General features: G+C 32.3%; 1 protein-coding gene across 2 annotated transcripts in view; it reads left to right on the top strand.

Moving 5' to 3' along the window:
* Positions 1 to 6665: 6665 nt before the first annotated feature.
* The window catches only part of LOC130902803 (tyrosine decarboxylase), a 40093-nt gene continuing 27662 nt past the window's right edge, over positions 6666 to 19096 (top strand). The window contains exons 1-5 of one of the 2 annotated variants that reach the window (XM_057815132.1): positions 6666 to 6798; positions 14136 to 14451; positions 14739 to 14790; positions 14848 to 14918; positions 15022 to 15258. In XM_057815132.1, coding sequence (XP_057671115.1) covers positions 14137 to 14451; positions 14739 to 14790; positions 14848 to 14918; positions 15022 to 15258 — 675 coding nt within the window. In that variant the 5' untranslated portion in view covers positions 6666 to 6798; position 14136. The remainder of the gene's footprint in view (positions 6799 to 14135; positions 14452 to 14738; positions 14791 to 14847; positions 14919 to 15021; positions 15259 to 19096) is intronic. The other variant, XM_057815133.1, reaches the window with a different exon arrangement.

Raw genomic sequence — 19096 nt, 5'->3', positions numbered from 1 at the left:
TTTTATTTGCTCTGTAATAGCCTTCGTAGTATTAGAGAGTGTGTCTTCTTTGGCACATTTTCAATTTTTGGAAGGAGCTAGTTTGATACTAAATATGAAGAAAAACGTGGATATGCACATACAGGAAGTTACGTAGAAATCAAGAAAAAGTTGCGCAAATATTATCGCGGAAGTGCTCCGTTCCATGGAATAATTTACCTAATGCAAAACTGTTATATTTTATTAAATAATAGGTCACATTAGTGCTGAATAAATGTAAATATTGAATGGAAAAGGCAGATGGCGTGGAAATTGGTCAATTAGATGGTGTGTAGTATGAATTTTTAGGTCCATAATGTTAATATCTCGATTTCCTTGAATTTTCGATTAGGTCTGTTTTGTTCTTATTGTGCTATATGGAAAAGCTTTCTGCAAGTGGGGTGCTATGAAGGGTTAATGGCTTAATTTGGAAGTGTATTTGTATACATTCAAAGGTAGTACAATAGCATTTTTCAGTTGATATTAAATTGGGTATACAATTATACCATGAAAATAAAAATACAATCGAAACAATGGACTTTATCTGAGGAACGTATTGTCAAGGAAGCAAAAACTGTCTTTTTCGGCTAATCAGATCATAGTCACAGTCCAGTCCAGTCACATGATGTTCTTAAACTTAAATAATGCCTAGGTAGGAAATCAAAAATTTGAAACTCGCTGTATTGAGTGTGTAGATTTTTAAAAAGGTTCTGTTGAAGAAGGAAAAGGTTTTTTTTGAGGTAAAATGAATTTTTCATTTAGGAGCCAAACAGCTCTAGTATTTATTCGCGTTCTCAACTTACCCGCGAGGTCCGCCGTTGCTGCTGGATAGATATGTCGAAGGCGGTTGCGATATTGCTGTCGCACACAGTCACGTCTTTTTTGTATTTGGAAAGAATGTTCTTCACTGAGATATGAATTTTTCACTCTCATCAAGACGAATTGATATGAAAAATACGGCAAATACAAATAATGTGTATTCTGATGTTGAAAAAAATTGGTTCATGACCTTAATGAAGCAATTATGGATTTTGAAGTAGGAAGTATGTTTGAAAATGTTTAAAGACTATCCTATAATATTTCTCATCGAATTTTTTAATCAGATTATCTAGAGTACATTTTTTTAATAAAAAATTCCATTCTGTAATTCCACTCCATTTTTAAAACAAATTTTTGAGGATTACAACATAGAATGATTTTGCCCAAAAATGTTCCATTTAATTAGGTAATTAAATCAACATTTCGTATTACCTTTACACTCTAATTAAGATTGGTAAACATTTTGGGTTGGTTGGATGCGAATGAGTTGTTTGCAAATATGACACTTTTAATATATTTAGCATTATAGCTCATGGTTAAATAGACGATTTCCTTCGGTCGAAAAGAAATATTGATAAAATAATTTTATAACTTTTAGAATTTATTCTATCTATACTTAAATATTGGGAAGTAATATGTGATATGGTTTTCATTGGTACAACTCTAAACCTCTGCAAATCATGCATTGTTGACGTTGATGATGTTTAAAAATATCCAAACTCATATTCATGATTAAGTGAATTGCGACTTTCGAGAATTGTGCCTTACATAAGCTAAAGTTGATGAACATTCGTTTTGTACTAACCGAGTTTTTGTTTATTTTTCCACAAATTTCAAATTGTTAACTGATCACAATAAAAGTAAACGAATGTGTCAGGGGCGCTGTAATGCCGCGGAACTCTCAAAGAAGTTGAGAGCTAAAAAAAAAATGGTAATGGCATCATTTGAAAAATAATAATTTTAATACTAAACAGGCGCCTTGTAGTACCTTAACAAATATGTATCTACACGAGAAGGTAAAGTCGGCCAGTTGACTAATACACCTACTGTCCTATTCACGCCGTTGCTGATTATTTAATTGGAATAAACGAACATTTTCTGCGCTCTCTTTCTATGACCTACAATGACCCACGTTATAGTCCTGGCGGTGTAGAAAGGCGAGTGTTTAAGTGGAGAAGTTTGCTGAATTGAATCCAGCGCAACGTTTAATACGGTGGGTAGATACGTGTAAATAGCTTTTTCTATCTGGCTCTTCAGGGTCATTAGAGCTCAATAATATACGATAATAGAATGTGTGGGATTTTGTGCAATATGGAAGTCTTTTCTACTTTTTTTTACTCATAAAAAAAAGTTAGAATTAAAAACGAAATGCATGACTAAGTTGGAAACGCGCGTCAGTGTAATTGTGAGTGTTGTTGTAGTGGTGGTGTAAACAGTGTATTTTCAGTATGAAAGGCATGAAGTTATAAAATATTATCATAGAAAAAAAATGGTTAGGTTAGGTATAGTAAAAACTGGTATTTAGTAGTAAAAGCTACATAAAAAATCTACTCAGGATATTTAAGAAAAGAATTATTGAATTTGTGATTGAAACTAGAGAATTCATTATATTATCCTTACTTTTTGGTGTCAACAAAGCTTGATAGGAAATAGAGATTACCGACTTAAAGGCCGATTCATAAAATTGAGCTCCCGTTTGCCGTTTACATTTGCTGTTACCAAACCAAAAACATTGAAATGCATAAGACCATTCATAGTTGGTGTTTGACGTCACCGTCTGATGTTGGTGACTTTCAACAGCGAATTTTATATTTTCTCGTCAGCCGCTCCTAGCAACTTACGTAGCAATAGAAAAGTCACGTGATTTTGTCTAATGCTCCCTTAAGAAAAACTCTTCGTTAATTTCCATAGTATTGTCCATAAACATAAAATATCACGAACACAAAAATCAGTACACACGTAAAAAAATAACAAAATTTAACAGAAGCAAGTAAAGATTATGAATAGGGTCAATAGATGTCAAACGGAAAACGGAAACTCAAGTTTATGTATCGGCCTTAAATATCTCAAGTTTGAAGATAAAGAGACACGAAAACTTTAAAAGCCATATTTATAATTATAAGCAAAATGCGTTATCAGGTGCAACCAATATTATGATACAATTAGATTCTACTTATTAGTAAAATGTATAGAGGGGCTTAACAGAAATGTGTCGAAGAATAGGTATATATTGTCAAAAATTATTAATTGCATTAAATATTGTCTTTTAAGTAGTTTGATTAACTCCAACTCTGAGTAAGTACCTAAAAAATTCTCCGATATTCAAAAGAACATTCAAAGAAACACAGAATTTGCTACGGTGCATGATGGGAGTCTGTAACGAACAAATAATTGAGAAAATTATTAATCCTTCTTTTTTGGTGATTATAATAATAATAATAGCTTAACACTACTAATAGGGTTGCACCGCAAACAAGATCCTTTTGTTGTGGTGGATCAGTCTTCATAGTTCGTGTCTACACTGCTTATTTCCAGACACAAGTTTCTATTTCTTGTGTTTTCCTATCAGTTTATAACTCCTAATCTGCTTAGGTCATCTCCCACCTTTTTAATCATTTTGTCCTAAGCCTGCCGCGTCTTTTTCTACCATCGGGATATCATTGCATCTTATTTAATGCCTAAACGACTTAACTCTAAGCTTCAATTTTTTTTTACAACATCTTCGGCGATGATTTCGTCAGTCATTTCTCGTTAGTGTCATTGTTTCAGCTGGGTACATCATTATAATTCTAATGATGGTTTTATATATATTGATCTTTCTCCAGCTTAGGCAGTAAGTGAAAGCGAATGGTACTTTGTCAACTAAGCACGAGGTTCTTAGTGGTGTACCTCAAGGGTCTGTTCTTGGTCCCCTTCTCTTTGTTGATTATACAAAGATTTTTGCCAAGTCTACTTCGGAGTGACAGTTACTGCAAGACGGCTTGCAGGCAGTAGAGGAATGGACAAACACCTGGAAAATGAAGCTCAATGAAACAAAATGTAGTGTTCTACACATTGGTTCAAACAATCCCAGAATAGTTTATACACTAAACGGTGTGGAAATTATTACAGTTAATCAGTAATGTGATCTTGGAGTTATAGTGACCGAAAACCTGAAATGGGTTATACATTTAACCAAATAGTCAAGAAAGCCAATTCATTCACTTATATGGTTCAAAAAGCTTTTAAGGATCTCTCAGTTAAGATGATAAGACTTCTTTACAAAACGTATATAAGTTCAAAGCTTGAATTTGCGCATTCCGTGTGGCATCCATATTTTGTGAAGGATATTGGCCTTTTAGAACGAGTTCAGCGAACGGTTACTAAAATACCTCCTCCGCTGAGAGATTTATGCTATGAAGAACGCTTCAGAATATTTGCCATACCCACGTCAGAGAACGTCGTTTTAGAGGAGACTTAATAGAAACCTATAAAATTCTTACACATATCTACACTTGCGATTTGGACATTTGGTAAGAACTTTTTGACAAATCGTATAGTATATATGTGGAATGCATTAGAAGAAGAGACAGTGACTGCTGCAAATACAAACATTTTCAAAAACAGACTTGATGCTGGACACTCAGCAAATTGTGAACTACTTTTAGTAGACTGAACAAAATTTTCATGTTTAAATTTATAAAACAGTAGTTTTATCGGTTTTTTTTAACCGCCTACTATTATCAAACAATAATAATAATCTTGTTACGTTCGTTTTGTGAGCAATTTACTTGTCAATACTTTCCTATTACGAAGGCTCCATTCGTATTAATTTTTTTTCTTCAAACACAGTACTGCTGTCTCCTCTATTGTTGATTCAGGTATTTAAAGTTTTCTACTTCCATAAATTCATACTCGCCAACTTTCATCTTTTCCCGTAGATATTGTTTTTCAAATACCATTATTTTTTTTGTTTTCATTGATTTTTAAACCCATCCGTTTCCCCATCCGTAACTATCTCGTTTAACATTGTCTCCATTATATATTCTTTATATTCTATATATATATTCTTTTGGTTACAATTACTATATCATCAGCGTAAGCTATTTGTTCAACTCTTGACCATATAAATTTTACTCATTGTGTATTCGAATGTTAAGTTGAATAGTATTGCAGATAGATGTGTTGACGAATGAATTGGATTGAACTTAATTTCTAAAAGATGCTGTACTCGGTACAACAATTTTAACTGCTATATTTTATTATTATAGGTCCATGGCTTGAAGTCTCTCTACTGGTTTTCTCCAATTCCTTTTGTTCACGACTGCATTGCGCCAGTTCGCTATCCCTAACTTCTGTAAGTCTTCGTTACATTTATCTAGTCATTTTCCACATGAACGCCCTCTTCTTCTTTCAGGGCCTTTTCCACTTGTTAAGCTTCTTTTAACATATCTGTTTTCTTCCCCTCTGGCTATATGCCCTAACTTTTTTCTCTTACTATATAGCCGATAACTGCCTGATCATATAACCTTTTAATCTCTGCATTCGTTCTTGTTTCACTCGTATCCCTCCAAAAATTTTTCTGGACACTCTTGTCTACCATGCATTTAGTCTGTTTTCCTCTTTCTTATTCATGACCTAGCATTCACTACTATTTAATACTGTAGGTTGTATAACTGTCCTGTAAATTCTTAGCTTCGTTACCCTTCAGATATCTTTGCACCTTCCTAGACCTCTATCCGTTTTATTACCTTTTCCAATCTTTGGTAGAATTCTTCAATTTCGTCCCCTTTACTTGTTACCGTCACTCCCAAGTATTCAACCTCTTTCACTCTATCGAACTGGAGCTCCTTGTTTTACACTGTTGTGATTTTTAAATCTGTTTTAGTTCTTTAGAACATATGACCATGGTAAAGATGTAAAGTAGTGCTTGGTGATTCAGATTTTTCTAGTGTGACAACCGTTCCAACAAATAATAATTTCAGTACGGAAGACTATAATGGAAATTCGACTAAGACGACAAACCTTTTACAAAGTAAGTGTTTTGTAAACATTGCAGAACATCTAAATTTCTTTTTCCTGAGCCATCACTGGAATAGGAACATTATGATTAAGTATAAATCGTAATTGGTGGCGAAAAGTGCGTAAGACATACAATCGCGTGACAAAATCATTCTTCAATCAATGAAATTTTTCAATTATCTAGAGCGTCAAGTTGATTAGTCATTAGTTATTCCTTATTTTGTCTTATTTGGATTTTTTTCTTAGAAATATCATCTCTGTATTTTGATACAGTTAATATTTATTTTAGTATTTCCTTTTTCGCTAGAAACTGTGTCTTAATTGCGTTGAATAATCTTCCAGTTGCTCTAGTCCTCTCGTTTATTTCTTGTCCTTGCCTCCATATTGTACTGGTATGATACCAAGGTATCTAGAGCTTTATTTTTGATTCTTCTAATTTTATGTTATGTGTCTTCTCCTTCGAGCTTATTGGTTTTTGAATATTTTCATATTCATTTAGATTATTAATTGTTTTCTCATTTTTGACTAGAAATATGAATAGCAATCCTCGTATGTTTTGCTCAGTTCTCAATTAAAAAAAAGGAAAATATATTCCTGATTATCAACGCACGTCTTTACACAGACTGCAAATATTTTTTTAATACGAGGGAGGGAAGGTCGAAACTTTTTGATGAAGACGGAAAAGTCGGAAAACCAGAATCAGTCTTAGTTGATTTCACCCTTCTATCGAGTGTAGTTCACGGTGGTAATAGCGTGTAGGGGGAAGACCTATTGAAAACACCATCAACAGGTAGGGTTGTTCGTATAATAGATTTTTTATATAATTCAGTTACACCTTGCATGTTGTCTAGTCGTAGCGGGGGCGGTGATATATTTATTTATATCTAGAGTTGATAAGGTGATGTAATATTTAAGAAGATCAAAAAAACCTAATGGTATAATAAGCTATCGTGAATATAGGTAATTTCAATTTAAATTATTAAAAATTTACACTACAAAATTGTACAATCAATTTGCAACTTATCAATCGTAGCTTTGAAAGCACACACCGGTATGAATTTTTTGTTATAATATGGTTAGTATTAGTATATGTTATTTCACTTTTTCATGGGTATTTATGATTTTTTAATTTATTATAATGTTATAATGCTCTTCGTATTTAAAAGGCATTGAAATTATCACAAAAAACTTTATTTATAGTAGTAGTTCTAGTAGTGTTTTATATTTTTAATTATTTAAATATTTAAATATTGAATTATATCTTTGCTATTTTGATATTGAAATAATTAAATCATAGGTAAGTTAAACGTCATATATATTAAAGATAAATATAAATTTTTAATGCTATGTTTAAATCATATTTTTTTGAATTATTCATATCTTATCAAATTAGCTTGGGTAGTTCTGTAGGTCTTTTAAAAAATAGACAATTTGTTCTTTTTCTATGTGTTAATCCAATGTAATCTACTACAGCTTAGCTATATGTCACTTTGGACAGTGAGCCCTGAAGATTTTTTATTGACTTTGGTGAATCTTAATTTGTTAGTAAATGGAACAAATTGTGAAAATATATATATGAAAGAAAATAGTATATATTTCGAGATATGAGAAAACTAAGAGTTTTTTACAATCAAAGTAATCACAAGCTACATCAATATACTTTTGTAACAGAAGCTTCCATAATAAAAAGCTTGAAGTCTTTAAATAATCGTTAAAAGAATACTCTCAAAAATTGATGAATTATCTCTTATTTTACATCGTTCGTCGTGAAACGTCGACCACGTAAATGTTTCTTTAGGTTGAAGGATAAACGAATATCACACGTGGCCAAATAAGGCGAACTCAATTGAATGGCTGTTACCTTATTTTCTCATGAAACTGTTTTTTGTTCAGTTTCCCAATGTTTTAACAAATTTTCTTCGACATTAAGTACTATAAAAACATTAAATAACAAATTTTCTTTATTATAAATACCCTCTTCTTTTGAGTATTTATGACATGGTGAAAATTTTTCCGGAAGTTCAGAATAATGCTCAATTCATGAGTTCCCGTTACAGATTCATTCGAAAGATTTTAATCTAATGCTAATAATTATTAATTATCTAAGGATAAATTTGATTTAGCTCTAATAAGATCTTCACATTCCATTTAAACAATAACTCATTTTATTGCTACCAATACATTTACCAAATAATTAATAGAATATGTCAAGTATACATGTCAAATATTATTTTCCTATTGTTACAATGCACTTAGCCCAATGGAATGGCTTCCATCATTTTTGTCGTAGAATTCTCATTGTCAGAAATGTTTCCTAGCTAGCACATTTTTTATTTTTATTTTCGAGAAGAGCTTTAATTCGTATGGTGCAGAAACTAGTGAGTTAATTGCTTATGGAGACACACGAAGACTTTAAACGCCCGAAAATTCAAAAGTGATACATTAGCGCAACGTTTCTTAAACTGTGTTCCGCAGACCACCAGGGCTCCGTGGAGACCATTCAAGGTCTCCGCGAAGCTTGCTTGATTTTATCATAATATTTAGGAATTCAGATAAAATGAAGAAATTGGTGCTCTACGAAAATGAGAAATGAATTGAAAGCAATCATCTCAGCCGCTAAATAATCGTTTATTCAAAATATTATGTGAGGACATGGGAAGTGTATATACATCCCTTTTGAATACGGTAAGTCCGATGGATTCTATCACGTATTTTCAAACTAAAGGACGAGTTCCGTGGATTTCTTCTGGAACGAAATTTTGAGTTGGAAGATCGATTATTATCTTTGTGCAACAAAATAACTGAGCTTAATTTAACTTTACAGGGCAAACTGGCGAATATATTTTCTGCACAAGAAAAGGTTATTGCTTTTAAGAAAAAAATAGGATTCTGGAAAACTTGTGTGATCTCCAACGACTTGCTCCGCGGAAAAAGTGGACATTTAAAAGGGCTCCACTCATCAAAAAGTTGGCGCATTAGCGCGCATTGTCAAATTGAAGAAAGCCATTGGCCCATAATTCATATTTCTTCACATATTGATTCGTAAATTCGCCAATAGTTTTCCATTGAATTTTAGATAAAACACCAAAACAATTATGTCTATGAATTCCGGATCTGTGTGAAGGCGATCTTCAGTAAGTTTGTCTTTTGATTCATAAATTCAAACTTAGAACAAATGTTCATTATAGTTTTTACTTTATTTTTGAACTTCTTTATCTTTAGACGACTCATTTCCACTTCCCAATCGCTCATACTACTAGTAACAAGTCTTTAAAGTTACTACGTTATCACCATAGACAAATTGTAATAATTAGTGGGGGGTGTATTAGACCATTTTTTCGAAACGTTCGAAATAAAAATCTTGTTCAAGATCCACGCTCCATGACAGGCACCCTCTAAAAACGTATATATTAGCAAACTGAACAGTTCAAAATGATCACTGCCTTTCTAATACACTAGAGTATGAGACATTATATTTAAAAGTGGTTGTTTTATCAATTGCCACTTAGGCAGGTGTCGGATTGGCCACTTTAGTGAATCATTTCATAGACTAATAGTTTTTTAGCCAATTGTTAGCAAAATAGCTCAAAGTGTTTCACTACTAAATAAAAAAACTATATAAAACTATATATATATATATATATATATATATATATATATATATATATATATATATATATATATATAAACTATATAAAAAACAAGAGCCAGTTAGTAAACTCTGTAGCCACTTCACAACAAAATATCTTTGCAATGATTCATTTAATTTGAAGGAAACTACCTTAACATACATTAATATAGAATAAAGAAAAGTAGATAAAGAAATGGAGAGTAGAAATTAATATTATTGGGATTTGTAACGTTTTTTTTTCATTTAGTTTACTATACATGTTATTTATTACGGTTATTAGTTATTCTTAGAGATTACTTATTTCTTTTATATGTCCAGGGCTTACCGTTTACCGGCTTATAAGAACGTATTAAAATGACGACACTTAACTATTCCCTTTTATAATTAAGGAGTCGGTATTTACTGCCTACCTCATTTAATGCTGATTCTTGAACACTCCATTTAAAATACCCATAAAAACATCCGCTTGAAATTGAATTAATGTACTGAAAAATTTTGGAATGTGAAACTTCTTGCTAAATACATTCTCTTGAATTATTTGAACGATTTAACACGTTGGATGCCGATCACACAGATCTTCTGAAAAATACACTAGTACCCTGGTCAGTAATGTCTTGTGAGAAATTTACAAGGCATTTTTAGATCCTTGTGACTATTTTCCTATTTATGAATTTTTAGAGTTTTCTATCTTCAATACAAACAAGCAACCAATTATAATTAGAATCGCTAGATGAGTCACATTATGTTTCAAATATGACACGAATTGTTGTGATAATTAACTTGTTCTTTTAATCAATTTAAGTTCAAACTCTACCTGTCCCTTAAGATATATTTCAATGTCGTTTACAAATAAGAGCAATATTTTGAATATAGCGCTGGCCAACAAGTTATCAATATGGCGTTCATTCATAAAACCATCACCACTGACCAGTAAATTGGTGAAAATTTCGAAATACTAGTCCTTTGCGTATTACATTTTCATGCAATGTCAACCAGCCCTACTACAGCCTCAGAGGCGCTACTGAACCTGCTTCCTCTTCACCTTCAAGAAGAATCATTGACCACAGGCTAATCCAGACAGTAATACTAAAACCAGGAAATCTGATCTAAGGAAACCAATAGACCAAATGCATATCATGTTAGACAAATAAACCCCCTTCGATAATTAGAGACCGCAATCATGGGTCAACAAAAATTTTCCGCAAGCTTCAAATGTATCTCTCATACAAACGATTCGAAGCTAGCGTAAAGAGCTGGACTGGGAATTTCTGGATTAAAATCCCTCATCATTTTTCAGATAGAGTGGCGAGCAATAAATAAATAGAGTGCATAGATAGAAACCTCTTTAAAAAGCACATCTACATTCTCTCAGATAGCCAAGCGGCCCCGAATGTCCTGCTATCGAGAGCATGTCCAAACTAGTGTAAAAGTGTAAACAAACTTTAAAAGCACTAGATAACATAAGCAAAGTAGCTGTAATGTGGCTTCCAGGCCACTAGGGTGTATCAGGAAATGAGGAAGCAGATAGCCTTGCTAAAAAAGGGGAACGACTCGATACCTTGGACCAAAGTCCTACTGTGGACACACGAGATACCGCAACAATAATTGAACGAATGGCTGAAGAATCAGATGAAGTCTTACTGGAGAACCATTCCAGGCCTAAAAGGCAATCCAAAAGATTCATAAGCATATCTAACTAAGAAGTTCGAAGAACAATTCATGATAACCAAAAACGACATAAAACTGGTTGTCGGACTGCCCCATCAAATATCACCTTAAGACGATGGGCATGTCCATCCCTAAAAGGCTTAAGTATCTTGAAGGAGTAGTACTTAAACCTAGGAAAGTGGGACACAAGAACCCCAAAAAATAACCTCCTTTGGGAGGAGTCTATGTATTTTGGAAGCAAAACAATAAGATGTAGAATCTTAGGTATAGCTGCAGATTAGCTGTAAAGCCAAAACGATATCCCAAAACAATCAACAATCACATTTTCATAATTCAGCTGCAGACTTGGTCTGAGTGACAGCTTATTTCACTGTATGAATAGGCTAAGATAGGTTACATCTACGTGTTGGAAGAATACGGGTACCAGTTTTCTTTTTTTTATTAGAGATTTGAAAATGAATAAAGAACTGATGAATGGACCTTCTGGAATAAAGGAGCCAAACAAAAATATTCAGGATCTCAAATTCGAGCCTGCTGCTTTACATTTATTTGCCGAATGTGCATACTGACTTGTGAGATTGTTTTGGTAAATGAATGTGTGAGTTGGAATGTTTAGGGAGTATAAGTGGTGTTTGTGTGTTTAGATTTCAAAGTTGATTTTTTTCTGTTGAATTTTGACAGTTAACTAGTGACTGCTGTAAGGTAAACAATTACGCGAAGAAGTTTTCTAAGAGCCCAAATTACTCAATTATGTTTATATTTTGGGATTTTTTATTATTTACGGAATAATAATCCACCGGATAAACACACTAAGAACACAGATAATGTATAATTTAACTTATTTTTTGGAATGTCTAATCTCCAACAGAGCAGCGAGACGCCCGGTGTTAAATGATTTTAATAAAAACAAGAAAATAGATATCCGACATCTCCATAGGTTTGAAATGTGGAAGTATGTATTCAGAAAAAGTAACTAACGATAAAGTATTGAGAGAAATGATTATTACAGTATTACTTTCTATAAAAAGGAGACAACTTCAGAATCTGGGATAAGCCTAGGAAGGAGAGAAGTATCTTCTACTCCAGCCAAATAGAAAGAAAAACCGCGGAAAAAAGAACGGTACAAATATGACATAGTTGCTCCAATAATCCAATATTTTGAACCAAATTCGGATTTCCATGATCCTTGTCAAACTTAAAAAAGAAAAGAAGAAAGCATATTAATAAAAAATAATAAGAAAATGTCTATTGTAAAATAATTTTCTATATAAAACTTCTATATATAAATATAAATTATAATACACAGTGAATTTACATTTTTTAGGTCTACACTTTATGAGGGGAATCAAGTCTGAATCAATCAATAATATTTTGTTGGTATTACTTATGTTTTGATACAAACTTAAGGTTCCACCTTAAAACAATTTGTTTATTCTAGAAAAAGATCAAACTTACATTCATATTTATAATAGTAGAAAGATAGATATTGACTTGACCGTCGGTAAAAAATACTTTTTTTAATAAAAAGTATACTATATTACTTCTAGTACCTCCCAAAATAATAATTTTTGCTTGGAAGCGTAACAAACATCCACGTTTTCACATTTATAATATAAAGTAAGGATATCATATTTTTCCCCTCATTTACTTTCACTTTAATGTTGTAGGAGGCTAAACATTATTTTTTATTTTATGTTTATTCCTTTCAAAACGACCATTTACTAATTAAAAAAATATATTATTGAAAAAAAAAAATAAATTCACGCAGCTCAACGTTCTACGACCAATAGTAAATGTGTTCAAAGATGTAACAGGAGGATGCTATTCGTAAGTTGCTAGTTGTAAATGTGCCACACGCAAAATGACATCTTTCGACTATCAAGAAATTAAAGGAGCTAAATCGGAAAATCATTTAACGTACCTTAAAAATTAATTGCCTTCAAGCCATACATATAATTTGATTTTAGAAAGCTGCTGAAACGTCGTGACTATTATACTCTTAACAATACTTCCTGGAAGATATTCAAAGGAGCTTAAAAATTGTTTGTGTAACTTTTGTGTAATTATAGTTCACTATTTTACCCTAGCATGGATCGTTAGATAAAGCAAGAGAATTGAAACTTCCAGTTCAACACAGAGTATTAGTTATTGTGAACGAGGACAAAAAATTGAACATGAAGTTTATAAGCGGGTTTTGAAATGATGTGGAGAATTTTAAGCAAAATCTGTTTATTTAATAAAATGTTGATAAAATGTATTGAGCATAATAGACTAACTTAATATTGAAATTCCGCACAAAAATGTCTTTTTCCTGGACATTAGATAGGAGGGCTCAGCAGAAATGTTTTGGGAGTATCCAGGAAAAATACACAACAGAAGATAGCCAATCGAATAAAAGTCTTCTATTCTAAAAATGTTCTTAGAGACACTTTCAGATTTTTTGAAAAATACTTTATTCGCAATAATACAAAGAACTCTAAATTTACTGACCTAATTTATTTGATCTGTGTTTTGGAAACCGCTGACCGGAAATTATATGTCTCCACTCCACTCCACTCCACTCCACTTCATTTGCAATTGACCAATTGACGTGTATGATCCAAGTCTCCTTACCTGTTATGATTCCGATGTATGTTGTATGAATATCAAAGCACCCCCTTGCATCGCGATTTTATGGTGGTCTGTAAGAAATTTTAGTAATCATCTCTATCAAAATTTGTGATAGTCTAGGTTTTGTTTGCCGATTTGTAACAAAATTTCGTGAAACTTATGCCAAACTGACCGAATACTCTGTTATAGTGGTGTTCGATCATTTATAACCTGCAATTCCCATACTTAATGTGTGTCTGTAGTGTCAACACGCTTGTTGATAAATTACCATAGTTTTTAGCTTATTTGCCAATACAAACCTAACCAATGATTCAATAACAGTTTGAAACTCAAAAATGGGGTCAGCTTGGAATTGTCGGAAAGAATCTGTTTCAGTAATTTGTTCTAGGATGGACACTGACGAATTTCGCCATATTGGGAAAAACATGGTAGATTACATATGCAGCTACATGGAAAATATTGATACAAGAAGAGTGACTCCAAATATCGAACCAGGTTACCTTAGAAAATTACTACCTGGTGACGCTCCAGAAAACCCTGAAGATTGGGAAAAAATTATGGATGACATCGAAACGAAGATCATGCCAGGAGTCACACATTGGCAACATCCAAGATTTCACGCTTATTTTCCAAGTGGGAACTCGTACCCTTCCATTCTTGGAGATATGCTATCGGCTGGAATAGGTTGTATTGGGTTTTCTTGGGTGAGTGCCACTTGTATCTTCACGACAGTATGACATCTTAGGTTTCTAGTTTAAATGTTCTACTAGATGTTACCTCCTGTGTTGTAAAAATAGTTCTACTGAGTCAATTTACATTTTTTAGACAATTTAACTTCGCCATTGTGAACCTTTTATGTGATACATCGTGTTCCAATAATAGTTTCTAGTAGGTAGTTTCTAGTAGCATCTATTCTCAATATGATCGGTTTATCTTCAAAAGAGATAGTAGATGCAAATTTTTAGATAATAAACATTTATAATGTTAACAGGCAGCCAGCCCAGCGTTAACTGAACTGGAAACGATAGTATTGGATTGGTTGGGTAAATAAGAAGAAAGAAAAATTTATATATGTTATTCAAATTTATTGTGACTTTTAGGTAAAGCGATAGGACTGCCGGATCAATTTTTAGCGTTTAAAGAAGGTAGTAAAGGTGGAGGAGTTATACAAGTACGTATTTTCATGACACTTTGTGCAAAGCTATGTAAAAAATACTTTGTTTTAAATCTATATAACTTAGTAAGTTTTTTTGAAAAAGTCTTCTATTCTACAGACATCTGCTAGTGAATGTGTCCTAGTTTCTATGCTGGCGGCAAGGGCTCAAGCAATTAAAAGATTGAAGCAACAACATCCTTTCGTTGAAGAAGGTTTACTCCTGTCGAAACTCATGGCATATTGTTCCAGAGAAGCGCATTCATGCGTGGAGAAAGCCGCTATGATTTGTTTTGTCAAATTAAGGATTTTGGAACCGGACGAGAAGTCATCTTTGAGGGGTAAAACGCTTTTAATGGTAAGTTTAATAAAAAATCGGTACTGTCCGAAAAATATTTTATCAACTTATAAAATTAGATAAGTAGTTTGTTATATTAATATAGATATTTTCTACTTTTATAGATTTTCCCTTCGAAATTTGAATCATTAAATCATATATAAGCCGCAGATATTTATGGTTTCATTCATTATATTATACAACTGAAAATTCTATAATATCCTTTTAATGTATTTTTGAAAAACATTTTTCATAGCATTGGTCTAAATTTTTTAAAAATTTTTACTCTTTTGGTATAATAAGAAAAATTAGCTTTGATACAATAACAATTTGTGTAAATGAATGATAATAGCTTAATTTAAAAAATAAATGGGAAAAAGATACGGGATTCCCTAGTCGTTAAGCTTCAAGTCTCAAAAACGTTTATTGAAAAACCATAAAACATCAAGACACCATTAATATTCAATTATTTTATATCAATATTAGTAATATGACTAATAACATGGGTGGGTGGTAAGGAATCTGAAAAAAAAAATTGGCAAAAAAGACGAGCTTTCAACATATAAAAAATGTCTTTATATTCACGAAAACCGATTCCGGGTAATATGGGCTATTATTGTTTTATCTAAATGAGTAGGTCTTCAAAAATGGGTTTTAAAATCTGTTTATTGTTACTAAGAACTATAAAATTTATTATTTGGAGGAAGTGTTAATAAAATTATATTTAGGATTTTTGGAATTATGTGAATCTGAACACATTATATTTTAATTTAATTATTAGATTGAATTTAAAGATAGATTGTGCAGCCAAGTTTAAAAACTATGCCTTACACGTTTCAGATTCCAAATAATTCCTCATCTATAACAAATTTCATATTGATCATAATGAAGGAGATTATTTAGAGTTGTGTGTATGAATCTACGTGTAATTCAAAAATCATACGCCCCCAGGTGTAATACTCTGGATTACCGTAGTTTCTCTGGCCAAAACTCTTGTTAATATTAGTGTATTATTGATACATCTTTGATTGCAGATTTCCAGGAGTATATTTGCCTATCTCCTCCCCTGTAGATTACTCCATAAACTAATTTTTCTTCTATCAACATCCTTTTCTAGTGCTTTCTATATTGCCCTGTAACCAGTTCCACAGAAGGTCTCAGATATTACAAAAGGCTTAGCCACCCTTACTTCACCAAATCCACTGGAGGGTAATTTTATCCTTTTTGTCTAATCCATTTAACTTGTCTAGGCAATTTCAGACCAGCTTGGATCTTATGACATTGGAGCTCAGAGCTTTAATGGTAGCTTGGCTATCGATTGAGGTGATAACCTCCTGTTTGTTGACAATTCCTTTCCAAGTTGAAATTAACACATTTTGCAATTGCTTAAATTTCTGCATGAAAACATCGTTTAAAGTGTTCCGTTTTGGGTGTGTACACTCCTATTCGAGTTTTGTCGTATTTAGAGAGTTCTATAAGTTTTTTTTCTTATGGGTCGGAAAGACGCTCGGTGTAAACGTTATAGGAGTTTGGGATTTCTATTTCGCTAAAAATCTACCTTCAAAAACTATTGGAATAATTCTCTAACGACATTTCTTTTGAGTACACTTCGTTGAATACTTTAATGCATATTCTATTGTGTTAATTACGTTTTATTTCTGTAGATTTTGATCTAAATACGGTTTTATTCCAATTGTGTATTACATAAGTATCACGTTTCGCTGTAGTTAGTAGTGTATCGCCTTTAGGTAGGTGTTGGTGTGCTCTGTTCGAAGATTGAATGCTGTGACGATTTGTGCCTTACTTACCCCTATGGATTCACATTTTCTTCTCACTACTGGTTCTATTTTCTAATTTTAAAAGCTATTTACTGGAAATTGTACAATATTAGTTCAGATTCAATGTCAAACTATTTTTAAGTTACGAATTAACATTAGTGTAGTTTGGATTACTGTATGAGCACTCTTAATTAAGACGCACCTGCACGTGTTATGGGGCCAAAATCCACCGAAGCTTTGCACCGCAAATAATGTGTATTGAAAGATTGATTTATACAGACAAACCAAATTATTAAATTATTATTGAAAAACTTATTATATAATGGCAAACGCATGTTTTATCCGTCTTTTAAAATTATAAAAATTTTCAAATTTTAAAACAGAAGAGACCTACAATCAAGACGATTTAGAAACATATATAAAAAGTCTAAGAAATAAGAAATTGATATGAATTTAAGAATGAATCGTTCTGATTTAAAATGTGTTATTATGAAGATCTTATCATTGAAAGAATTATTAGATTCTACTGTCTAAAATAATAATTGAAAATATCTTTTATTGATCTTGATGTACCCTTGAAAATGGGTCCAAGCGAAAAGTTTTCATTTAAACCGTACTCTACTAATTTTTCTTGAGGGTGTATATTCAAACTCTCAACCTTCGTTACCTCCGTACCTTGGTTGAATGTACTTCCAATATCAATTGCAGTTTATTATAACTTATATAAAAACGCTTGCCGACAATTTTGTTCGATATACCATAGGCGTAGATATCTCATTTTATAAATTTATTATTTTTATAAATATTTAAAAAAATATATATATCTTATACGAGAAGGTACTCGTTAAAAGGCAATCGAATCATTATAAATTGGACGCCATTATACGCCGTTATTTAGACATATGCACATAATTGTAGTCCTACTTGGAACTTAGAAAAAAAATTATTTCTCCTCGTTACCTTGTTACAACTGAATATTAAACGTAAATAGACGAGTAAAATGCATCTTCCTATAAGGGCGTTTGGTTTAAACAGGGTACCATATGTGAACGGAGCTCTTTTTGTACCCCATTCGGTTTTTTTTCTGGAAAACAAAATTTCAAAGCAAAAACCATAGAGGAAAATCAATTCTTTGCAAATAAAACAAAAAAAATCATTTCAATTCATAAGTATCTTTATAAATAGTCATGGTAGTCAGAATCGTCTGAACTACCCACTGCCCACAATAAATCTATAGGGTTGAATATGCAATAGTAAGGAGGTAGTCTGAGAAGAGTATGACCCTGTTCTTTGCACAGCTTTTCAATATAATAAATTTCCTCCAACTTTAGACCTTTAATAACAGTAAGCAATTCTTTTGGACCTTTTTGGTATTTGGTATCTTAAGGAGTTGCCGCGAGTGGTAGGATGCGTTGTCCATAACGATTACTGACTGTGGTGGAATGTTAGGTAAAAGCTGTTCATTAAACCACTTTTTTAGCAGATATTAATGAAGCATTAGGCACGAAATTGTCTTTGCTTCCAGCGAATACTATTATAATGCGTTTCCCTTTAGAACATGTCAAACCATGTTTCATCTAGATCAATTATGTCTAAACTAAAATTTATGAATAAATTATAGCTTAGATTCGTATGAACTAGAATTTTTTTTTTAAAGTTTATTAAATGCCATTAACAACTTAAACACTAGATATTTTTGTTGGAGTCAAACTGACATAGTAGATATTTAAAATCACATGATCTACTAACAAAACGTCTTATATATTACTTAAATGGTAATATTTACAGTAAGTATGGTAAGTCTAGTGGTGTACGTACTAATATCCTGTTATCTAGGAGATTAACTGAAATGTACAATAGTTTATTTCACTGTAAACTCCTTTAAGCTACGATAAATATTCCTGTTTGGAATAAATCAAGGAGCATTTGTAATTGCTCTTAGTACCTTGGATTAGGGCCGTTCAATAATAGGTCGAATGATAGCATTGTATACTAGGAGCTTGTTTCGGAGGAATAATTGCGACCTACGACCAAGCAACCCCTAGTGTTTGCTGAACTTTAAACCCAGTTGTTTCCTTTTT

Source organism: Diorhabda carinulata, chromosome X, assembly GCF_026250575.1.
Source record: "Diorhabda carinulata isolate Delta chromosome X, icDioCari1.1, whole genome shotgun sequence".
In the NCBI taxonomy this organism is placed as follows: Eukaryota; Metazoa; Arthropoda; class Insecta; order Coleoptera; family Chrysomelidae; genus Diorhabda; species Diorhabda carinulata.
Note: the sequence above shows the minus strand (reverse complement) of the source record. Positions and strands in the feature narration are given on the sequence as shown.